The 25,755-nt window shown below is 45.3% G+C and overlaps 1 protein-coding gene across 2 annotated transcripts in view; it reads left to right on the top strand.

The window, feature by feature from the left end:
* Positions 1–25,755, top strand: part of UPF2 (UPF2 regulator of nonsense mediated mRNA decay) — a 158,736-nt gene that overhangs the window by 88,905 nt on the left and 44,076 nt on the right. For both annotated transcript variants that reach the window (XM_033958303.1, XM_033958302.1), the window contains exons 16-17: positions 1,693–1,876; positions 18,886–19,031. In XM_033958303.1, coding sequence (XP_033814194.1) covers positions 1,693–1,876; positions 18,886–19,031 — 330 coding nt within the window. The remainder of the gene's footprint in view (positions 1–1,692; positions 1,877–18,885; positions 19,032–25,755) is intronic.

Raw genomic sequence — 25,755 nt, forward strand, 5'->3', positions numbered from 1 at the left:
AAAATTTATTGTTAAATGATGATATCTGACTCTTTTCTCATAGCTGTTCCAAATAATACCGTATCATAAGATAGTGCTACATGATTTTCCAGTAAACAATTTACTTGATCCCAGATGGAATTCCAAAAGGCTAAGATATAGGGACAATAAAACAAAAGACGATCTAAAGTCCCTATTTTAAGATTACAATGCCAGTATTTATTAGACTTTGAACTATTCAACTTCTGTAATCTAACTGGGGTCCAAAATGCTCTATGCAATAGAAAAAAACATGTTTGTCTCATAGATGCAGACATTGTACATCCTATCCTCCAAGACCAAATTCGTGGCCATTGAGAAGCTGAAATCTGATGCTTAATCTCAATGCTCCAAATATCCCTAAGACTGTTTTTAGGTTTTTTTTAAACCAAATCAGTAATAGTTTTATACCACTGCGCAGCCTTGTGACCCAGAAAATCTACCTGAAAGCATGAGAATTCCAAACTAAATTGAGTATTAAGACTTTTCTATTCAGGGAACCCTACCTGAATGGCCTGCTTCAGTTGCAACCATCGAAAACATTGTGATTTATTGAGCCCAAATTTATGTTGCAATTGTGTAAAATCAAGCAGTTTACCATTTAAAATAACATCACTTAAAGTCCGTATTCCTGTAATTATCCAATGCTTCCAGATGATCTTAAAACCGCCAATTTGAATCTTGGGGTTTAGCCAAATGGTTTGATTTGTTGATTTGCTGGTAGGAATAGCTGGTAGGAATAAATTATTAACAAATCTTAAAGTTTTCCAAGTGTCCATCAAAATTCTATTTTCCTTATACAATCTGGGCATCTTGAGACTAAGAACATGACTAAGATGTAAAGGAGACATGAGTCACCATTCCAAATATAGCCAATCTGGTGTGTACTCAATGAGCTCAGGGAGGACCCAATACATACCTTGATGTAAAATATAGGCTTGATGGTACCTATAAAAGTTTGGAAAATTTACCCCACCCTCCTTAATTGGTCTTTGTAAAGATACTAAAGCAATTCTGGGAGTTTTACCTAGCCAAACATTTTTTTATTTTTTTTTTAATTTCTTTATTCATTTTATAACTTACATCAAGTGTACAGTAAATATCAAACAATTATAGTACAACATCACTTGAAAATCTATAATATCATACAACAAGAAGATTTAACCCCCACCTCCCTCCCAAATTCATATACAACTAAAATATACCACATGAAAATAATATCTTATGTCATTCATAAATATATTATTAGTGGAAAACCAAGAAATGAAAAACAAGTAATGAATTCAATTTTTTATAAAAAGATCCCTGAAAAAACACTGGTATCATACTCATTTGATAACAAACCACAGGCAACATCATCATTTTAACCGTTTGAACTCTCCCCCACCAAGACAAATGTAACGGATTCCATTGTTCACATAATTCTGTTACCTTTTTTTTTAGCAATGTGAGTTTCTAATAAATGGGTCTTGCATAAAATGGATACAGTAGCACATTTTAATAAACATTGTAGCTCTGTTTGCTTCCAGTATCACTGTGATGAAAGTGAAGTAGCACAAGAACAATAGTGAGTTATCTATCATATAAATTTAAACCCTTCTTCACAGGTTTTAGCATATCTGAACCAAAACCTACTGAAATGTTTTTTTTTTAACTTTTTTTTTTTTTAATTAGCGTTACGTCTGGTGGAAAAAAGGTCTAGACATCTGGAATAAAGATCACCCTTTCCCTATCGACATCGATTATATGATAAGTGACACTTTAGAACTATTGAGACCAAAGATGAAACTCTGCAGCTCCCTGGATGAATCAATCCGACAAGTACAGGATTTGGAACGTGAATTCTTAATAAAACTAGGTAAGACTTTATTTAACAGATAAAAGATGATGTATCTGTGTCATAGTTCAAGCTTTCAGTGTACATTCATAGTGTGTCTATACCGAATGCATGCTGGATTCTTCCTAATGAATATAGCTGTCTCTGCCACTTCCACACATTTTGCTAGATTGTCAGGGAACCGTTAGATTCAAATTACTTTTTAACATATTTCTTAAAGGAACTAAGGTGAAAGATTATGTCACTTGTTGATCATTTGTATGTATGTAATAATTTTACAGCAATGCAAATGTAAAAAAAAAATAAAAATAATATTTCGACCCCTTATCCTTCAGATTACTGGTACAGTCATTGATATTATCCACCCTAGACTACTGCAATATTTATGTGGGTATACCTAAAAAAACCGTAAGAAAATTAAGAATAGTGCAAAACATGGCTGTCCTCGGACTAAAGAAAAGTGATCACATTAGTCCCTACTACAAACTTCTACACTGGTTGCCAATTGAGGCACGAATTTTATTCAAATTCTCTTGTTTTTGTTATAAACTGGTGTGGGGAATGACCCCCAACTACCTCTCACCTCATTTCAAACTATACACTCCCACAAGGACAATCAGAAATCGCAATCTTTTTGCTTACCCGAAGATCACAGATTGCAAATACAGAACCTTTCTGGAAAAACATTTAAGTTTCAAGCTAGCAGACAGCAAACCTGGCTAGGCAACTTCATTGATAGAGCCAGATTGACTTACGGTGCCTTTCGGAAAGTAATTAAGACTGCTCTGTTCAATAGATTTATTTCCTAGTCAAAATACTCCCTCTTTCAAAAACTTTTACTCTTCATGCTGATACTACGCTCCCTCACCAATTGTATTCTGTACTCTCTGTCTGTTCAGTGTCTTCCTCTCCATTTGTATTCTGTAATTCGCTGGCCATCCAGCCCCTTCACTGTAACATGTTAATACTATATTGTAATTCGCTGATTGTACAGTTCTCTTTACTGTGAACCGCCTAGAAGTCATAAGATTATGGCGGTATAGAAAAATAAAGTTATTATTATTATTACTAAATCCCATGCAGTGCTTTGTGGTGTGAATTCCAAAATTTGTTTCATCTTGACCCAAGTTACATTAGCATTCAATTTTCTCCAAGTGTGAAACATATTGGTAGCATAATGGGATAACCATCTACCCCACCCAGTTTCCTGTGATTCACATTGGGAAGAATAACCCGAATCACAGTTACCAGATGCTAGGGTCCACCTTGGGGGTTAGCGCCCAAGAAAAGTATATGGGGTGTCATCATAGACAATACGATGAAACCTTTTGCCCAATGTGTGGCCGCCGCCAAAAAAGCAAACAGGATGCTAGGAATTATTAAAAAAGGGATGGTTAACAAGAATAAGAATGTTATAATGCCCCTGTATCGTTCCATGGTGTGACCTCGTCTGGAGTATTGCGTTCAGTTCTGGTCTCAAGAAAGTATAGTAGAGCTAGAAAAGGTTCAAAGAAGAGCGACCAAGATGGTAAAGGGGATGGAACTCCTCTCATATGAGGAAAGACTAAAACGATTAGGGCTCTTCAGCTTGGAAAAGATACGACTGAGGAGTGATAAGATTTAAGTCTACAAAATCCTGAGTGGAGTAGAACAGGTACAAGTGGATCGATTTTTCACTCCGTCAAAAATTACAAAAACTAGGGGACACTCAATGAAGTTACAGGGAAATACTTTTAAAACCAATAGGAGGATATATTTTTTCACTCTGAGAATACCTTATTTCCCCATATATAGGCTGCAGCCTATATATAGGTTTTGCAAGCCAGCACAACTTGTAAAACTGGGGCAGCCTATACAATTTTGAAAAATCACCCCCCCCCCCCCTTACCTCCTTTGCTGGACTCACTGCTTCTCAAATCGCAGTGGTACAGGGCAGGAGAGATCTTTTCGATCTTCAGGCTGGTCCCACGCTGCTTCCTGCGTGCCTTTGCCATCAGTTCTCGTGTGACTCGTGAGAACTGATGGCAAAGGCATGCAGGAAGCGGGGTGGGGCTGGAGATTGAAAAGATCTCTCCTGCCTTGCACCGCCGCGATTTGAGGAACAGCAAGACCAGCGAGGGAGGTAAAGAAGGGGGGGTGGATGATTTTTTTAAAATTGTATAGGCTGCCCCAGTTTTAGGCCCCCCAGTTACTGGTAGGTAAGCCGCGGCTAATACAATAGGGCGGCTTATCTACTAGTTTTAAAACATGTATAGGCATTTTTTGCTGCCTATACACTGGGGCAGCATATATGCGGGGAAATACGGTAGATAAGGTCTGAAACGCATTGCCAGAGGTTGTGGTAAGAGTGGATAGTGTAGCTGGTTTTAAGAAAGGTTTGGGCAATTTCCTGGAGGAAAAGTCCATAGTCTGTTATTGAGAAAGACATGGGGGAAGCCACTGCTTGCCCTGGATCGGTAGCATGGAATATTGCTACACCTTGGGTTTTGGCCAGGTACTAGTGACCTGGATGGGCTACTGGGCTTGATGGACCATTGGTCTGACCCAGTAAGGCTATTCTTATGTTCTCCCATCACTGCTCAATTTTTTTGTAAACAAAAATTGAGGGGTTTTTTTGTCTGGAAGAAGAATCTGAAAGCAATAAAGCAAACTGCATATGCTATGAAACAATAGAAATTGTTTTAGTACACACACATCCAGGGGAGGGGGGTATATCTTTTGTTTGGTTTTATTCTCTGATGGAAAATGTTGGTTGGGAGAGGGTTTTTTTATTTTTTTTGTATTGATACTGATTGATTATAAGTGCTTATTTGATTATTAATATATGTATGTATATTGCTTTGCACTTTTTGTTAGCTTTGAAAACTTAATAAAGATTAAAAAAAAACAACACACACACACAGTTTGTTCCTCTAGCACAGGCCTGCACAACTCAAAAATGATCCGGGGCCAAAATGAAGTTGGGCCGCAGGTAGTGGCCAAGGCTCGAGGCACCTGGAACTAAGTGGACGTTGCCGTGATGACAATACACGCATGTGTGACATCATCATGTTGACATCCATACATGCACAGAGGCCTTCCAGACAAGCCCTGGGATGCCATTAGAGGGTGTCAGCAGGGAAGAGGACAGGAGAGGAGAGGCACTGGCGGCAGCAGATTGCCTACAGCAGTGTTTCTCAACTACTTCAAGCTAAGTACCCCCAACCACAGACCTCCCAAGTTCTGCCCTAAACCCACCCAAGCACTGCCCCAGATCCTGCCCCCTTTACTAATTATAATGCAATTTTTTTCCTTTCATTTTTCATATACACACATTCCACACAGCAGATATAAATTCTCAAAGCTGATATATTTTGATCACTAAATTGAAAATAAAATAATTTTTCCTACCTTTGTTGTCTTGTGATTTAATTAGTTTCTGGTTGGACTTCCTTCTGACTGTGCATCCAACATTCTTTCACAATCCAGCCCCATCCCCTTTGGGTCCAAGTCTCTCTTTTCCCTCTGCTTACCCTCCCCAGATCCCGAGTCAGTTCTCCTTTGTACCTACCACCACCTTTGTTCTAGGTCTCCCTCTCTTTCTCTTTCTCTCCCTCTGTTATGATCTTCCATCTCTCTGTTCTTCCTCAGGGTCTCTCCCCATCTGTCTCTTCTATCTGACTCTCCCTTAGTCCAGGATCTGCCACCTGTCTTTTCTGTTTGGTCCAGGCTTCTCTCTCTCTGTCTTTCTTCTGCTTACAACCCCAGGTCTTTCTCTGCTTCTTTCTCTCTCCTTCCTTCCTCCCTGGTCCAGAATCATTCCACTTCTCTGCAGTCTCTTTCTCTCTCTCTTCCCTCTATACACCCCCAAGTCCAACATCTGCCCCCCTCTCTTCTGCCTTCCCTTTGTTTCAGATTTCTCCCTTCTGCTAACATTTTGAGTCCTCCCACCTTTGATCCAGGTCTTTCTGTCTCTCCCACTCTCTTTGTCCTCCCCCTCCCTGGCATCTCTCTCTCCTCAGTTCAGGGTTTATCCCAGGACAAGCAGGCAGCATATTCTTGACTGATGGGTGACGGCACCGACGGAGCCCCGGTACGGACAATTTTAGAGTGATTGCACTCTAAAAACTTTAGAAAGTTCTAGCTCGGCCGCACCGCGCACGCGCGAGTGCCTTCCCGCCCGACAGAGGCGCGCGGTCCCTCAGTTTCTTAGTTTCCGCGGAGCTAAGAAGACGCGTTTTCAACGGCTGTTGAAACTTTTTTCTCTTTGCCTTCCCGCTCGCGTAAACTTTTGATTATTTAATCTTATTTCTTTTCTTTTTTCTATTTTGTAAAAAAAAAAAAAAAAAAAACCCTTCATTTTTTCTTTAATTTAATCTTTCCCCGGCGGGGCCTTCTGCCACCATCGAAGCCTCGGCCTTCGATTTGGCTGAAGCCGTTTTTCCTTTCATGCCCCCTCAACCGGGTTTTAAAAAGTGCCAGCGGTGTGCTCGGCCTATATCTCTCACGGACCCACACAACTGGTGTTTACAGTGTTTGGGTCCTGAGCATCAGGCCTCTACTTGCACCCGCTGTGCCACTCTAAAAAAACGGACATTAAAAAATCGCCAAATCCAGCAGCGATTATTGTTCGGTGCCGAGATGTCCGACCCCGTTCCATCGACTCCAGCTTCGGCACCGATTCAGTCGGCACCCTCTTCTTCGACGCCGCGTGATTCCGCACCGGCGTCTCACCAGTCAGGTAAGCCGGCTAAGAAGCCTTCCCCGCTGGAGCGTCCTCCGGTCTCGAGTGCAGTGAGTCCAATCCTGCCGACTGTGAGACGCCAGCGGAAGCGTTCCGCCCCTATAGAGGTGAGTCCCTCGACATCGGGCTCCTCATCTCCGGGGCGTCGAACGGCACCGCAGGTACCGCAGAAGAAAAAGGCGGTACCGGTGCCATCCCTTGATGACCGCATCACGGCCATCCTTCAGGTGCAACTTAAGGACCAATTGAAACAGCTCCTTCCTGCTATCCTGGCTCCGAACCTTCCGGTGCCGGTCCGCACCGAGCTACCGGTACCGATCGTGGAACAGCCTGTGTTACCTGCTTCCACTATTTCGGTACCGCTTCAACTAACCTCATCGGTATCGATGCCAGTTCTTGCACCGGAGCCGAGAGCTCACCATCAATCGGTGCAGACTTCGGCACCGGTGCGACCGATAACATCTCCTGACTCGATATCGATGAGGTCGGGTAAGTCGTTACACAAAACCCGACACTTACAATCATCGACACCTGAGTCTCGGGACCATACTCCCCATGTCAGGGATCCTGATCTGTGGGGAGACTCAGAGGAACCCTTTCTTTCTGAAGGCGAATGTTCCTCAGAGGAGGAGGATTCAACTGTCCCTGACCAATCCTCCAAACAAGTCACTTCCTCTTTCTCCTGCTTTTTGAAAGAGATGTGTGACTCCTTGTCCATTCCTTTGGAGGCTGAATCCAAAAAGTCCAAAGCTTTTTTGGATGCCCTTGATTTTGACCAGCCTCCAAAGGAATTTTTGAAACTCCCTCTTCATGACATCTTGAGGGAGACTTTCTATAAGAATTTAGAGACTCCTTTAACTGTCCCAGGGGCCCCACGTAAACTGGATTCTCTATATAAGGTAATTCCCATTCCTGGGTTCGACAAACCTCAACTTCCACACGAATCCTTAACTGTCGAATCCACCCTTAAAAAATCTTCAGGAGCCAGTGTATATGCATCGGTACCTCCTGGCAGAGAAGGTAGAGCCATGGATAAATTTGGTAAGAGGCTCTACCAAAATGCTATGTTAGCAAATAGAGCTAGCAATTATGCTTTTCATTTTTCTTTTTATTTGAAGCATCTCCTTACCACCATGGCTTCCTTCGAAAAGTACCTTCCTTCACGAAAACATCACTCCTTTCATACCTGCTTGTCGTCTCTTTTTCAATTACGTAAGTTCATGGTTAGATCCATATATGATACCTTTGAACTTACATCCAGAGCGACAGCAATGTCGGTAGCTATGCGTCGCCTGGCCTGGCTTCGGGTATCCGACCTTGATGTTAATCATCAGGATCGGTTAGCCAACGCCCCTTGCTTAGGGGATGAGCTCTTTGGGGAATCCATGGACTCAACCACACAAAAGCTCTCTGCTCATGAGACACGCTGGGATACCCTGCTTAAAAATAAAAAGAAGCCTCCTCCGCCAAAACCATATAGGCAGCAGTCGGCCTATCAACGCCGCTTCACAGCTCGGCCATTACCTACCACTGCTCAGCAACCCAGGCGTCAGAGGCAGCAACAACGTCAGCCTCCCAGACAGCAGCCACAGCAGCAACCTGTGAAACCACCTCCTCAGCAGAAGTCACAGCCCTTTTGACTTCATTCTCCACAGTATAGCCAGTATTCCTATTCCTGCTCTCCTGCCTCAACCTATAGGAGGTCGACTTTCTCTGTTCCTCAGCCGATGGGAAGTTATCACTTCGGACCAATGGGTCCTCAACATCATCCGCCACGGCTACTCTCTCAACTTTCAGACTCTTCCATCCCAAAACCTGCCAAAAGAGTCTGCTTTGAACAGTCCTCAATCTGCCCTCCTCATTCAGGAAGTTCAATCCCTCCTTCTTCTAAACGCTATAGAAGAAGTTCCTCAAGATCAAAAAGGGCAGGGATTCTACTCCCGTTATTTTCTAGTCCCCAAAAAAACAGGAGATCTCAGACCAATTTTGGATCTCCGCGATCTCAGCAAACACCTGGTAAAAGAAAAATTCAAGATGCTTTCTTTAGCCATCCTTTATCCTCTTCTCAATCAAAACGACTGGCTATGCTCCCTCGATCTCAAAGAGGCATACACTCACATACCGATCCATGTAACCTCAAGACAGTATCTCCGTTTCATGATCAATCATTGTCATTACCAATACAAGGTGCTGCCCTTCGGCCTTGCCTCCTCTCCAAGGGTCTTCACCAAGTGTCTCATTGTGGTAGCGGCATTTCTACGCTCTCACCACCTCCAGGTCTTCCCTTACCTGGACGACTGGTTAATCAAGGCCACATCCGCTCAAGCAGTTCTACTGGCCACCAACCAAACCATCTTGTTTCTACGAATTCTGGGGTTCGAGATCAATCTACCCAAATCTCATCTCACCCCCACTCAGAGACTTCAATTCATTGGAGCGATCCTGGACACACTCCTCATGAGAGCTTTCCTACCATCCAATCGTCTTCAGACCCTTCAGTCTCTATGTCAGCAGGTGCTTTCGCTACCTTCCATCTCAGCCAGGCAAATGATGGTACTCCTGGGGCACATGGCATCTACAGTTCATGTCACGCCCCTCGCACGTCTTCACCTGCGCACTCCTCAATGGACCCTTGCTACTCAGTGGTCCCAAGCGACGGATCCTTGCTCACGACACATATCTGTGACATCATCTCTTCGTCAGTCTCTTCAATGGTGGTTGGTATCCTCAAATCTATCCAGAGGTCTTCTATTCCATCAGCCCCCTCATCAACTGGTCATCACCACCGACGCCTCTCTTTATGCATGGGGAGCTCACTTGAACGAGTTCCAGACTCAAGGTCTTTGGACAGCCCAGGAAAAGAAGCATCAAATCAATTTCCTGGAACTCAGAGCGATGTTTTATGCCCTCAAGGCCTTCCAACATCTTCTCTTTCCTCAGGTCCTTCTGTTGTGCACAGACAATCAGGTTGCGATGTACTACATCAACAAACAGGGTGGGACAGGCTCTCGCCTTTTATGCCAAGAAGCCCAAAAGATCTGGAATTGGGCCATAGATCACCATCTCTTCCTGAAAGCTATCTACATTCAGGGAGCACAGAATTCTTTAGCAGACAAACTCAGCAGAATTCTCCAGCCTCACGAGTGGACACTCGATCCTGTAACTCTGCAGTCTATCTTCACTCAATGGGGCACTCCTCAGATAGACCTCTTTGCAGCTCCTCACAATCACCAGCTGCCCCTATTCTGCTCCAGACTTTACTCTCCTCACCGTCTGGCAGCGGATGCTTTTCTCCTCGACTGGTCGAATCTGTTCCTGTACGCCTTCCCTCCTCTGCCTCTAATGTTGAGAACCTTATTCAAGCTCAAGAGGGAACGAGCCACAATGATTCTGATTGCTCCGAGGTGGCCCAGGCAACATTGGTTCTCCCTTCTACTTCAACTCAGTTCCAGGGAACCTTTTCTTCTTCCTCTGTTTCCTTCTCTGCTTACGCAACAGCAGGAAACCCTTCTACATCCCAACCTCCAGTCTCTGCACCTGACAGCTTGGTATCTCTCGGGCTGACATCTCATGATACTCTTTTATCTCAGCCTGTTCGTTCCATTCTGAATGCCTCCAGGAAACCAACCACTCTGCAATGTTACCATCAGAAGTGGACGAGATTTTCCTCCTGGTGTCTTCTTCATCATCTTGATCCAACTTCTCTGGCAGTGGAGACGTTGTTGGATTATTTGCTTTCTTTGTCTGACTCTGGCCTTAAGTCCTCTTCCATCAGAGTCCACCTCAGTGCCATTGCAGCTTTTCATGAGCCAGTCCATGGAAAACTTCTCTCAGCTCATCCCCTGGTATCCAGGTTCATGCGAGGGCTTTTCAATGTGAAACCACCTCTTAAAGCCCCTCCTGTTATCTGGGATCTCAATGTGGTTCTTTCCGCCTTAATGAAGCCTCCATTTGAACCTTTGGCTACATCTCCTTTCAAGTTTCTCACTTGGAAAGTGCTTTTCCTTATTGCTCTTACCTCTGCCAGGAGGGTCAGTGAGCTTCATGCATTGGTCGCAGATCCACCTTTTATCCCAGGACAAGCAGGCAGCTATTCATAATTGCTAGCTCTTTTCTTTTTTCTATTTTGTAAAAAAAAAAAAAAAAAAAAACCCTTCATTTTTTCTTTAATTTAATCTTTCCCCGGCGGGGCCTTCTGCCACCATCGAAGCCTCGGCCTTCGATTTGGCTGAAGCCGTTTTTCCTTTCATGCCCCCTCAACCGGGTTTTAAAAAGTGCCAGCGGTGTGCTCGGCCTATATCTCTCACGGACCCACACAACTGGTGTTTACAGTGTTTGGGTCCTGAGCATCAGGCCTCTACTTGCACCCGCTGTGCCACTCTAAAAAAACGGACATTAAAAAATCGCCAAATCCAGCAGCGATTATTGTTCGGTGCCGAGATGTCCGACCCCGTTCCATCGACTCCAGCTTCGGCACCGATTCAGTCGGCACCCTCTTCTTCGACGCCGCGTGATTCCGCACCGGCGTCTCACCAGTCAGGTAAGCCGGCTAAGAAGCCTTCCCCGCTGGAGCGTCCTCCGGTCTCGAGTGCAGTGAGTCCAATCCTGCCGACTGTGAGACGCCAGCGGAAGCGTTCCGCCCCTATAGAGGTGAGTCCCTCGACATCGGGCTCCTCATCTCCGGGGCGTCGAACGGCACCGCAGGTACCGCAGAAGAAAAAGGCGGTACCGGTGCCATCCCTTGATGACCGCATCACGGCCATCCTTCAGGTGCAGCTTAAGGACCAATTGAAACAGCTCCTTCCTGCTATCCTGGCTCCGAACCTTCCGGTGCCGGTCCGCACCGAGCTACCGGTACCGATTGTGGAACAGCCTGTGTTACCTGCTTCCACTATTTCGGTACCGCTTCAACTAACCTCATCGGTATCGATGCCAGTTCTTGCACCGGAGCCGAGAGCTCACCATCAATCGGTGCAGACTTCGGCACCGGTGCGACCGATAACATCTCCTGACTCGATATCGATGAGGTCGGGTAAGTCGTTACACAAAACCCGACACTTACAATCATCGACACCTGAGTCTCGGGACCATACTCCCCATGTCAGGGATCCTGATCTGTGGGGAGACTCAGAGGAACCCTTTCTTTCTGAAGGCGAATGTTCCTCAGAGGAGGAGGATTCAACTGTCCCTGACCCATCCTCCAAACAAGTCACTTCCTCTTTCTCCTGCTTTTTGAAAGAGATGTGTGACTCCTTATCCATTCCTTTGGAGGCTGAATCCAAAAAGTCCAAAGCTTTTTTGGATGCCCTTGATTTTGACCAGCCTCCAAAGGAATTTTTGAAACTCCCTCTTCATGACATCTTGAGGGAGACTTTCTATAAGAATTTAGAGACTCCTTTAACTGTCCCAGGGGCCCCACGTAAACTGGATTCTCTATATAAGGTAATTCCCATTCCTGGGTTCGACAAACCTCAACTTCCACACGAATCCTTAACTGTCGAATCCACCCTTAAAAAATCTTCAGGAGCCAGTGTATATGCATCGGTACCTCCTGGCAGAGAAGGTAGAGCCATGGATAAATTTGGTAAGAGGCTCTACCAAAATGCTATGTTAGCAAATAGAGCTAGCAATTATGCTTTTCATTTTTCTTTTTATTTGAAGCATCTCCTTACCACCATGGCTTCCTTCGAAAAGTACCTTCCTTCACGAAAACATCACTCCTTTCATACCTGCTTGTCGTCTCTTTTTCAATTACGTAAGTTCATGGTTAGATCCATATATGACACCTTTGAACTTACATCCAGAGCGACAGCAATGTCGGTAGCTATGCGTCACCTGGCCTGGCTTCGGGTATCCGACCTTGATGTTAATCATCAGGATCGGTTAGCCAACGCCCCTTGCCTAGGGGATGAGCTCTTTGGGGAATCCATGGACTCAACCACACAAAAGCTCTCTGCTCATGAGACTCGCTGGGATACCCTGCTTAAAAATAAAAAGAAGCCTCCTCCAGCAAAACCATATAGGCAGCAGTCGGCCTATCAACGCCGCTTCACAGCTCGGCCATTACCTACCACTGCTCAGCAACCCAGGCGTCAGAGGCAGCAACAACGTCAGCCTCCCAGACAGCAGCCACAGCAGCAACCTGTGAAACCACCTCCTCAGCAGAAGTCACAGCCCTTTTGACTTCATTCTCCACAGTATAGCCAGTATTCCTATTCCTGCTCTCCTGCCTCAACCTATAGGAGGTCGACTTTCTCTGTTCCTCAGCCGATGGGAAGTTATCACTTCGGACCAATGGGTCCTCAACATCATCCGCCACGGCTACTCTCTCAACTTTCAGACTCTTCCATCCCAAAACCTGCCAAAAGAGTCTGCTTTGAACAGTCCTCAATCTGCCCTCCTCATTCAGGAAGTTCAATCCCTCCTTCTTCTAAACGCTATAGAAGAAGTTCCTCAAGATCAAAAAGGGCAGGGATTCTACTCCCGTTATTTTCTAGTCCCCCAAAAAAAACAGGAGATCTCAGACCAATTTTGGATCTCCGCGATCTCAACAAACACCTGGTAAAAGAAAAATTCAAGATGCTTTCTTTAGCCATCCTTTATTCAAAACGACTGGCTATGCTCCCTCGATCTCAAAGAGGCATACACTCACATACCGATCCATGTAACCTCAAGACAGTATCTCCGTTTCATGATCAATCATTGTCATTACCAATACAAGGTGCTGCCCTTCGGCCTTGCCTCCTCTCCAAGGGTCTTCACCAAGTGTCTCATTGTGGTAGCGGCATTTCTACGTTCTCACCACCTCCAGGTCTTCCCTTACCTGGACGACTGGTTAATCAAGGCCACATCCGCTCAAGCAGTTCTACTGGCCACCAACCAAACCATCTTGTTTCTACGAATTCTGGGGTTCGAGATCAATCTACCCAAATCTCATCTCACCCCCACTCAGAGACTTCAATTCATTGGAGCGATCCTGGACACACTCCTCATGAGAGCTTTCCTACCATCCAATCGTCTTCAGACCCTTCAGTCTCTATGTCAGCAGGTGCTTTCGCTACCTTCCATCTCAGCCAGGCAAATGATGGTACTCCTGGGGCACATGGCATCTACAGTTCATGTCACGCCCCTCGCACGTCTTCACCTGCGCACTCCTCAATGGACCCTTGCTACTCAGTGGTCCCAAGCGACGGATCCTTGCTCACGACACATATCTGTGACATCATCTCTTCGTCAGTCTCTTCAATGGTGGTTGGTATCCTCAAATCTATCCAGAGGTCTTCTATTCCATCAGCCCCCTCATCAACTGGTCATCACCACCGACGCCTCTCTTTATGCATGGGGAGCTCACTTGAACGAGTTCCAGACTCAAGGTCTTTGGACAGCCCAGGAAAAGAAGCATCAAATCAATTTCCTGGAACTCAGAGCGATGTTTTATGCCCTCAAGGCCTTCCAACATCTTCTCTTTCCTCAGGTCCTTCTGTTGTGCACAGACAATCAGGTTGCGATGTACTACATCAACAAACAGGGTGGGACAGGCTCTCGCCTTTTATGCCAAGAAGCCCAAAAGATCTGGAATTGGGCCATAGATCACCATCTCTTCCTGAAAGCTATCTACATTCATGTTCTCCCAACGGCTGGTGTAACAAGAAAGACGTCCTCCTATGGGTCGAGGGAGATTGGCAGATGGTGGAATACTGGCTATGCTTTGGAGAACCACGTCAAAAGGGTTGGGTAGACTTTTGTGGTGGAGGAGGCTTCACCTGTTGCTGCTGGGCTGGCCTAGGTGGTTGTCGCTGTTGCTGACGCTGACGTCTAGGCTGTTGAGTAGCCGGTGGCAAGGGACGGGCAGCATAGCGGCGCTGGTAGGCAGATTGTTGGCGAAAAGGCTGAGCAGGTGGAGTCTTTTTCTTAGTCTTTAGGAGAGTATCCCACCGAGTCTCATGGGCAGACAGCTTTTGTGTAGTGGAATCCATGGACTCTCCGAAGAGCTCATCACCCAAGTAGGGAGCATTTGCTAGGCGGTCCTGATGATTTACATCGAGCTCTGAGACTCTGAGCCATGCCAACCGACGCATGGCAACAGACATAGCCGTGGCCCTAGAAGTCAATTCAAATGTGTCATAAATTGACCGAACGCTCGCGTAAACTTTTGATTATTTAATCTTATTTCTTTTCTTTAGTGATGTTTTCGTGAAGGAAGGTACTTTTCGAAGGAAGCCATGGTGGTAAGGAGATGCTTCAAATAAAAAGAAAAATGAAAAGCATAATTGCTAGCTCTATTTGCTAACATAGCATTTTGGTAGAGCCTCTTACCAAATTTATCCATGGCTCTACCTTCTCTGCCAGGAGGTACCGATGCATATACACTGGCTCCTGAAGATTTTTTAAGGGTGGATTCGACAGTTAAGGATTCGTGTGGAAGTTGAGGTTTGTCGAACCCAGGAATGGGAATTACCTTATATAGAGAATCCAGTTTACGTGGGGCCCCTGGGACAGTTAAAGGAGTCTCTAAATTCTTATAGAAAGTCTCCCTCAAGATGTCATGAAGAGGGAGTTTCAAAAATTCCTTTGGAGGCTGGTCAAAATCAAGGGCATCCAAAAAAGCTTTGGACTTTTTGGATTCAGCCTCCAAAGGAATGGATAAGGAGTCACACATCTCTTTCAAAAAGCAGGAGAAAGAGGAAGTGACTTGTTTGGAGGATGGGTCAGGGACAGTTGAATCCTCCTCCTCTGAGGAACATTCGCCTTCAGAAAGAAAGGGTTCCTCTGAGTCTCCCCACAGATCAGGATCCCTGACATGGGGAGTATGGTCCCGAGACTCAGGTGTCGATGATTGTAAGTGTCGGGTTTTGTGTAACGACTTACCCGACCTCATCGATATCGAGTCAGGAGATGTTATCGGTCGCACCGGTGCCGAAGTCTGCACCGATTGATGGTGAGCTCTCGGCTCCGGTGCAAGAACTGGCATCGATACCGATGAGGTTAGTTGAAGCGGTACCGAAATACTGGAAGCAGGTAACACAGGCTGTTCCACAATCGGTACCGGTAGCTCGGTGCGGACCGGCACCGGAAGGTTCGGAGCCAGGATAGCAGGAAGGAGCTGTTTCAATTGGTCCTTAAGCTGCACCTGAAGGATGGCCGTGATGCGGTCATCAAGGGATGGCACCGGTACCGCCTTTTTCTTCTGCGGTACCTGCGGTGCCGTTCGACGCCCCGGAGATGAGGAGCCCGATGTCGAGGGACTCACCTCTATAGGGGCGGAACGCTTCCGCTGGCGTCTCACAGTCGGCAGGATTGGACTCACTGCACTCGAGACCGGAGGACACTCCAGCGGGGAAGGCTTCTTAGCCGGCTTACCTGACTGGTGAGACGCCGGTGCGGAATCACGCGGCGTCGAAGAAGAGGGTGCCGACTGAATCGGTGCCGAAGCTGGAGTCGATGGAACGGGGTCGGACATCTCGGCACCGAACAATAATCGCTGCTGGATTTGGCGATTTTTTAATGTCCGTTTTTTTAGAGTGGCACAGCGGGTGCAAGTAGAGGCCTGATGCTCAGGACCCAAACACTGTAAACACCAGTTGTGTGGGTCCGTGAGAGATATAGGCCGAGCACACCGCTGGCACTTTTTAAAACCCGGTTGAGGGGGCATGAAAGGAAAAACGGCTTCAGCCAAATCGAAGGCCGAGGCTTCGATGGTGGCAGAAGGCCCCGCCGGGGAAAGATTAAATTAAAGAAAAAATGAAGGGTTTTTTTTTTTTTTTTTACAAAATAGAAAAAAGAAAAGAAATAAGATTAAATAATCAAAAGTTTACGCGAGCGAGAAGGCAAAGAGAAAAAAGTTTCAACAGCCGTTGAAAACGCGTCTTCTTAGCTCCGCGGAAACTAAGAAACTGAGGGACCGCGCGCCTCTGTCGGGCGGGAAGGCACTCGCGCGTGCGCGGTGCGGCCGAGCTAGAACTTTCTAAAGTTCTTAGAGTGCAATCACTCTAAAATTGTCCGTACCGGGGCTCCGTCGGTGCCGTCACCCATCAGTCAAGAATATCTGCCTGCTGTCCCTGGATAACACCTGTTACGGTAAGTAACTGTGCTTTACGGTTTTTCACCATGACAAGGTGGTTTTGCGTACACATCCAAAGTTTCTCCCTAAGGTTGTCTCTGAATTCCATCTCAACCAATCCATTGTTCTACCTGTTTTCTTTCCAAAACCTCATTCTCATTCTGGAGAACAAGCTTTACATACTTTGGATTGTAAAAGGGCTCTGGCTTACTATCTAGAGCGTACGAAACCCCACAGATCAGTTCCCCAACTTTTTCTGTCCTTTGATCCAAATAAATTGGGACGTCCCGTTTCTAAACGTACGTTGTCTAATTGGCTGGCAGCGTGCATTTCATTCTGTTATGCTCACTCCGGACTGACACTGGAAGGTTCTGTCACGGCCCATAGAGTCAGAGCAATGGCAGCTTCTGTAGCTTTCCTCCGTTCCACTCCTATTGAGGAAATCTGCAAGGCTGCTACTTGGTCCTCAGTTCACACTTTTACATCTCATTATTGTCTGGATGCTTTCTCCAGACGGGATGGACACTTCGGCCAATCTGTTTTGCAAAATTTGTTTTCCTAATGGCCAACCTTCCCTCCATCCCTCTTTTTGTTAGCTTGGAGGTCACCCATCAGTCAAGAATATGCTGCCTGCTTGTCCTGGGATAAAGCACAGTTACTTACCGTAACAGGTGTTATCCAGGGACAGCAGGCAGATATTCTTGCGTCCCACCCACCTCCCCGGGTTGGCTTCTTAGCTGGCTTATACTAACTGAGGGACCGCGCGCCTCTGTCGGGCGGGAAGGCACTCGCGCGTGCGCGGTGCGGCCGAGCTAGAACTTTCTAAAGTTCTTAGAGTGCAATCACTCTAAAATTGTCCGTACCGGGGCTCCGTCGGTGCCGTCACCCATCAGTCAAGAATATCTGCCTGCTGTCCCTGGATAACACCTGTAACGGTAAGTAACTGTGCTGTTTCCCCTCTCTAACCCCTCTAGTAGTCCAGCATCTGCCCTGTCTTCCCCCTCCCTTTTGGTTCAAATCTGTTTTCCATCCCCTCAAGGTCCTTTTCTGTCCCTGCCCCCGGTGTCCAGATCCAGCGTCTCTGGCAATCCCCATCCCGCCGGGGCCTTCGCAAAAGGTGGGGGCCTTACCTCCGCTGCTTCCCACACCCATCGAGGTCGTCTTCCGTGCTGTGACCACCGCCTTGCCCTTTATGGCTCTCACTCCACGCTCCTTCTCTTCCCCCCTAGTCTCACCTTTAAAAGTGCCACCACTTATCGAGGACCAACAAGCTAATTACGGCAGTCTGCAGAGCGAACCTAGCAGGCTGCCATCAGTCTCCGCACACGTTCCCTCTGTCGCAGTCCCGCCCCTGATGTCAGAGGAGGGGCGGGACCACAGCAGAGAGAATATGTGCAGAGACTGATGGCAGCCTGCTAGGTTCGCTCTGCAGGCTGCTGTAATTAACTTGTTGGTCCTCGATAAGTGGCAGCGCTGTTAAAGGTGAGACTAGGGGGGAAGAGCAGGAGCGCAGAGTGAGAGCCATATCGGGCCGGGCCGCAGTGAGAGCTGTTTTGGGCCACATAGTAAAATGCAAAACCATTACTTGTATGATAAAAATGTGTCAAAGATGTCACTCACCCTAAAACCGTTCATGAGATGTCATTGAATACTGAGATTGTTTAGGATGCCCCTTGTGGTACGTGTTACTTATTTTGATGATTATTTGAATTGTATTCTTTTTCTGTGCATTATGGTCTGATTTTTACTTTCATATACTTTGAAAAGGCAGAATATAAGTGTTAACAGTTGCATTTGTAAATTAATGATGACATGGGTTATAGGAGTACTGAAGCTCTTCATGAATGCTAAAGAGGCATTGACAAGAAAGTTGACATTTAGCACTGAGCAACAGATTGCTGCCACAATTTAACATGGCATTAATTTGCTTGCTTATTAATTTGAGCATGATGTGTGATTATTTTGTGCTAGTTTCATGGTAGAGTGAAGACTGTACTGTAAACCTTGGAGCATTGTCCCCTCTATGCTTTTCTTGAACGTCCTATATTTCCTTTGTTTTTTGTTTTATTTCTTTATACTACCTTGGAAATTTGACTAACACAGCCACCATACCATTTCACTCAATTGAAATTCTATTAAAACTAGCTTTCCCTAGAATAGATAATTTGAGGACCCCTGCTTTAGATTCTAGAGCTTTGGAGGGCTTGGGTCTGAATAACTTCTAATGCTTTGATTCTCATTGGCCAGGTCTCACGAATGATAAGGATTCCAAAAACACCTTGGCAGAAGGTGAAGCCCTGGAGGAGGAGGATGACGAGGAAGAGGACGATAGGGGAACAGAGACAGAAGAGCAATCAGGAAATGAAAGTGAGATGAATGAACCAGAAGAAGAGGTGAGAGAGCTTTATTCCTTAGTCATTTTGTTTTCAACTAAACTAGCAGGCTGCTAGAAAGACAACACAGAAACTAAACTTGTTGAATTATTTCCTTCCAGTTAATAGTAATGCTCATAACGTTTATAATCCATGGGATCTGGATTAGCCACTGTTGAAAACTGGATACAGTCTGCCCCAGTATGACTACTGGATATATACAGTACTGTACATTTGTGAGAGATACAATATATTTCTTCCCCAAAAAAGCTTATAAGTCATGGTAGCGAGGCAGTGGGAAATAATGACTTGCCTAAAGTCACAGAGCAGCACTGGTAGAAGCTGAAACTGAACCAAGGCTTCACTAGTTCACAGCCCATTGCTTTAACCTACTAGGCCATTTCCTCTCTGGTTCCTACTTCATGGCAACCTTTATCTCCTCGGAGGCTATAAGCACTACTTTTATGACTTCCTTCCTCACAAAAGCAACAAAGACATGGTGGTCGTTACAAAATATTTCCCAGACTGCACAAAGACACTACCCTTAGTTTTCCACCTCACCCAAATCTCATCCCAGGCAATTTCATCACCTTCTCTTCTTGCCTCTCACCCAGCAGCTGTATCTCATGTTCTGTTTTCCCTGCACACAGAGCTCAGCTTCCTCTTCGCTCTCCCTGCCTCCCACTTCTTTCTTGCCTCTCTCTTGCCATGCCTCAACTCTCTCTTTATATCCCACTAGAATCAATATTCCTCCCTCCCCTTTCATACCTTTCCTAGCAGTTTCTCATTCTCTCTCCCATCATCGCCCCCTGCCTGCCATTTCCCTCCTGCTTACCATTACATTCCCCTGCCTCTTCTGTTCTTTGTCCTATCTCTTTCCATCTCACTACAGTCAGTTCCCACTTCCCAGTCTTTTCTCTTACCCTGACAAGTGTGCATCCTCTCTCTTTCCCTGGGGTCTCCGCATCAGCCCTTAGGGGGTACAAGAGAGTTGGCCCTCTGGAAAAAGAGACAGAGAGGCTGTTCAGTCTAATTGTAGGTGGAGACCCAGAGAAGAGACAGCTGAAGATTCTGAAATGTGAACGACCTTGAGGTATCATAAGAAGCACAGACTATATAAATTTGGAAACACTTGGCTGGAATAGCCATGGTCCCCATCTTCCACCTCCAGGATGCTGAGAGAGAGAGGACAAGAAGTGTCAGCTCCATAGATAGCCTGGATGTGGATGATGGAGATATTTTTGGTTGGAAGAACTAACTTCCTTTGTTGCACAGGTCACCTCTTTTCTTCTTGACTGCCTCTGCAATACAAGGCAGAGTCTGAGGGATATTCAATCCTGTAAGGGCTCGGGAAACCCTCAAGGGCTTTACCTTTCATCAGGTGGTTTGTCGTATGATTCTTGTGAAATGGGAGTCACCAGATAGCATCCTTCAAGAGGGAAAATTTTTATATAACCTTTATCTTCTGCCACTTGAAGTCCTGAATACCTTGGAAACTGCTATGACCCACCACACAAGGATAATTATAGTTGGTATTTATTAAGTTTGCTATACAGGAAATCCTCGTGTTAAGGACAAGTTACATTTTTAAAGCTGTTCTTAAGTCAGACTTGTATGTAACTTGGAACATGTGAGAATCTGTGTGTATTTGTGTATATATGTACAGTATACAGTCTGTAAAAACATTAAAGAAACAGTCCTTACAATAGTTTAATTAGAAAAAAAGATAGGAGGTTTATACTTCCTTTCATTCCATCACTATCTTGCTTGCCTGCTATTCCTCATTCTGTGGGCCAGCATCTCTCCTTCTGACACGCTGAATTCTCTTCCTTCCCCACTCTCCATAGTCTAGCATCTCAAGCATCTCCGTCTTCTTGGGGATATGGATACCTTTAAGTCTCCTGCGGTTGATGCGGTGGTCTCAGCTATCACACATAGGCATTTGGTGCCAATTCGGCTTTGAAGGACTCTCAGGATCGTAAGTTGGAGTCTCTTCTTAAGCAGAGTTTTGACGCAGCTGCCTTGGTGATCCAAGCAGCGATTTGTGGTGATCTGGTAGCCCGGGCTTGTTTCCGGTGGTCCAAGTGGGTCCTTGACCGCGAGTCTGATGATTTCTTCTTCTTAGATCAGGAGGTGGCTAAGATTGAGCTCGGCACTTCTTATCTCTTGGATGCCATGTATGATCTGTTGCGAGCTTTGGCCAAGTCTATGGCTCTCGGAGTGGCTTCTTGCCATACCCTTTGGCTTCGGGATTGGTCGGCAGATGCGGTGTCTAAGGCTAAGCTCAGTAAATTTTCTTTTCAGGACTCCTTCCTGTTTGTGGAGGAATTGGATAAGCTTGTTCTGACTTTGAGTGACTCTTAAGTTGCCCCAGCTTCCTGAGGACCTTTCTCGCCAGGCTTTGCAAGGTGGCGTCGCCCATGGGCATTTGCGTGATTTTTGTCGGTACCACCTGGCCGATGGGGCAGCTTCTTTTCCTCCCAGAGGCCATTTCTTTCATCGCATGCAGTCCTTTCGGGGTGCCCACCGGGATGGTTGTGACTCCTCAGAGAGGCTTCAGATGCAGGCACGGATCTCGCGAGGAGCCGCCACCCGCGGCTTTGAACGGAACAATCAACTGAGCCAGCCAGACACGCTGCTGCTCCACAAGGAAAAGAACGGAAGGGGAGGGGAAAGAGAAATGCTTCTGCTGCATAGGAAAGGGGGACCCTAGGGAAATGCTGCTGCTGCTGTACAGGGAGAGGGAGGGAAAGGGGAAGAGAAATGCTTCTGCTGCACAGGAAAGGGGGAAGGGAAATGCTGCTTCTGTTGCTGCTGCACCCAATTGGGGAAAGAGAGGGAAGGAAGGAGAAGAAAGACAAGGGAGAGGAGAGGAACAAGAGAAGCCAAGTTCATGGGAGGGGGGGAAGGAAAGGAGATATCAGACCATGGAGGGGGAGGGAGAGATACCAGGGCATGGGGGAAGGGAAGGAGACAGATGCCAGACCAGAGGAAAGGAAGGAAAAAGGGAGGGAGAGAAAAGAAGGAAAAAGATGCCAGACCATGGAAATAGGACGGAAGAAGAGAGAGAGAGGAAGGGAAGGTAAGACATGGAAAGCAGAAAAATTGAACATTAAGTTAATGCCAAAGATGGATGCAAGGCAGAAAGTGAAGACAGAGAGAAAAACAGTCAAAGGACAAGAAGGCCCTGGAAACATAGTTGAAAGCACAGAAAAATAAAGTCACCAGACAACAAAGGTAGGGAAAATGATTTTATTTTCAATATAGTGATTGAAATGTGTCAGTTTTGAGAAAAAAAGATATTAAACTTTAAATGTGAGGACTGCAGAAAAAAATAGAGTACTTGGAGGGCCACAGAAAAAATAGTTAATGTCTTATTAAAGAAATGACAATTTTGCATAAGGTAAAACTTTATAGTTTATATATCTTTCCTTTTAACTGTTAAAGGAAAGTTTTATAAACTATAAAGAGTTTTACCTCATGCAAAATTGTCATTTCGTTAATAAGGCATTAACTATTTTTTCTGCGGCCCTCCAAGTACCTACGAATCCAAAATGTGGTCCCACAAAGGGTTTGAGTTTGAGACTACTGCTTTAGATGTAATTCTGAGGCTGTCTGCACTGACATGCCCCAAAGTCAGATATAACTGATATGATCTCCCACAGGCCTTTGTTGACATTGATAAGGCCAACAGAAAATGCTGACTTCTAGCAATGTATGACAGCCTGGACAGGGCCTTGCCTGGTTCTCCCTCCAGGTTCAGCTTGCAGCTTTGTTTTCTTTTCATGGTTTGTTGCATGGTCAGCATTTGGCCTTCTCTCTGGATGTGATTCGTTTCTTGAGAACGACAAAATTGCTCTGGCCACCAGTGCATCCTTCAGTTCCAGCCTGGAATCTCAATCTGGTTCTCTCTCTGCTCATTCGTCCTTCTTTTGAGTCTCTTGGCTCCTGCTTGTTGAAGGACCTTGCTCTTAAGGTGGTGTTCCTGGTGACCATTTCTTCTGCGAGATGTATTTCCGAACTGCAGGCCTTTTCGTGTAGGCCTCTTTTCTTGGAGTTCTCTAAGGAGCATATTGGATGTCCATAGGGTCCCTTGCGCTTATATTCAGCGGACTCAGGAGTTCCATCAGTTGGATCGTCTTTTTGTCCTTTTAATAGGTTCTCATAAGGGAGAAGGTGCTTCCAAGGCTAGGATTGCACAGTGGATCAAGGGGACTATCGCTTCGGCGTACCTTCTTCAGAAGAAGCTTGTCCCGGATTTTCTCAAAGCTCATTTCACTTGGGGCAGGCGGCTTCATGGGCTGAGTCTTCTGTTGTGCCTCCAGGGAATATCTGTAAGGCTGCTGTTTGGTCTTCTCTTCATTCCTTTGTTCATCACTACTGTGTGGACGTTCAGGATGTGGTGTTCGGTGGCGGCACTTCAGGTGTCCCACCCATGATGGGTACTGCTTTGGTATGTCCCACCTGTTTCTGTGTCGGTCTAGAGCAGGGGTAGGGAACTCCGGTCCTCGAGAGCTGTATTCCAGTCGGGTTTTCAGGATTTCCCCAATAAATATGCATTGAAAGCAGTGCATGCAAATAGATCTCATGAATATTCATTGGGGAAATCCTGAAAACCCGACTGGAATACAGCTCTCGAGGACCGGAGTTCCCTACCCCTGCTCTAGAGTGACGATAAAGGAGAAATTAGGTTCTTCCCTGCTAATTTTCTTTCTTTTAGTCCCTTCAGACCGGCACAGACCCCCACCCTGTTGCTTTTATTTGCTAATGTTTTCTCGAAGAGTACAGGTTTTTTGTGTATCTTTTTGGTCTGGGTTTAGGGGAGTTTATAAGAGCAGAAGCGTTTGATTCATCTGACGTAGCTGGCAAGCTGTGGGGATGTTTTTGAAAGTTCTTATTCTAATGAATATCCAACAGTATTTCTCTTATCTTTTTTTATTATTATTAGTTGCTATTCTCCTCTGGGAGTGATGTTGCTGTTTATAAAGTTCACAGTTATTTCTTAGTTCTGGTTGGCTATTCGTCAGACTGCTTGTACTTGGGACTGCACAGCCCAAAAGTCAGTGTCTCAGTCTCCACCTGCTGGCAGAAGAACGTAAACCCATCCGTTTTTGTGCCGGTCTGGAGGGACTAAAAGAAAGAAAATTAGCAGGTAAGAACCTAATTTCTCCTAATGTAATCCCATGTGTCCCGTTTTATAACGTCATTGTACTTTTTTTAACTTCTTTATATTCATTGTATGATTAGTTGTTCAAAGCTGAGTTCTGTACTATAGAGAGAGGACAACTGTTTCTTTCTTCCGCTGGAGCTGGAGCTCATGACCAACTTGCAAAGTTGTCTGGTACTCAGCATTGAGTCCAAGCTTAGATGACAAACATCTATCATAAATAAGTGAATTTCCATAAAGACTAAAGTCCCACTTTCAACTGGTGTATTTGTGATGTATTGTACACATTTTACTTGGGTGGTGGTTCTTTGGAACCTGTGTTTACTTGGCTTACTAGCTAAAACCAGCCTTTCCCAGTTCTCTCTGCATCACAGCAGTAAAGTACTATGAACTCAGGCTTGTTTTCTGGCTCGAGCAAGCAGTTAATATATTTATGAGATTCACAAACAAACTGCTCACTTTTCAGATGTGACGTTCAATTTCATATGTCGTTTTAAAAGTAGTAAGCTCTTGATAAGGTCAGTAAATATAACAAGAGCTGAGACTCCTTTTAAATTGTAGGTGCTACACTCAGACCTTCACCAGCTGTGGTGCTTTTCCTTTCTCTCTCTCTTTTGCCTTCTGCCATGCTCTGAGTACCAAATTAGCACTGAAGTCTTTGATTACATGAATAGAAAAATCTTCTTTCTTTATTGTCCCTCCAGACTGGCACAGATGGATAGGTTTTCGCTCCTCTGCCAGCAGGTATTCTTAAAAGGTGACAATGTGACACCATTACTATGCTGTGTTCCATTAAAGATTCTTAGCTTAACTCATTCAATACACTATTCTGGACTGTTTTTCTATCCCGAGTGTTCCTCACAACAAAACAGGATAAGTTATGCCATCTTTCTGTCATGTTTGTTTAGCTACCTTTCAAGATTGTATATTTAGCATCACATCTCCAACCCGTTGGAGTTCCCGGCCATCTTATCTTCGCCTGCAGTCTTCATTTCAGGCATTCAAGAGGGGTCTCAAAATTTTCCTTTTTACTGATGCCTTTGCTAGTTGTGTGTCAGTGTAGCAACTCATTTATTTATAGAACTATGTATGTTGGTTACATACATAATATACTGATCGCCCTTTAGTCGCATAGATTACATTACATTAGTGATTTTTATTCTGCCATTACCTTGCGGTTCAAGGTGGATAAAAGAGCAACAAAAAAAGACATCCAACCGAATCTGCAGAAAAACCACCAAAACAGGAAAACCAAACAAAAACTGCAGACAATGTACACGATGCAGGCAAGAATTTATTGTACCAAAGTTAAAATGCAGTAATAAAAAACCTGCATTATTACTGCATTTTAACTTTGGTACAATAAATTATTGCCTGCATCGTGTACATTGTCTGCAGTTTTTGTTTGGTTTTCCAGTTCAAGGTGGATTACAGAAGAGGATTTCTGGACATGTCCAGAGGTGTTACAGAGTAGAGCGGGTTGTTTCAGAGGATTGAAATGTTTCATATGGTGTTAGTTAGTCTTCTTGGATTTTTTGAATAACAGGGTTTGTAAACTTCCAGCGCCATTTTTTGCTT

Source organism: Geotrypetes seraphini, chromosome 9 (assembly GCF_902459505.1).
Source record: "Geotrypetes seraphini chromosome 9, aGeoSer1.1, whole genome shotgun sequence".
Lineage (NCBI taxonomy): Eukaryota > Metazoa > Chordata > Amphibia > Gymnophiona > Dermophiidae > Geotrypetes > Geotrypetes seraphini.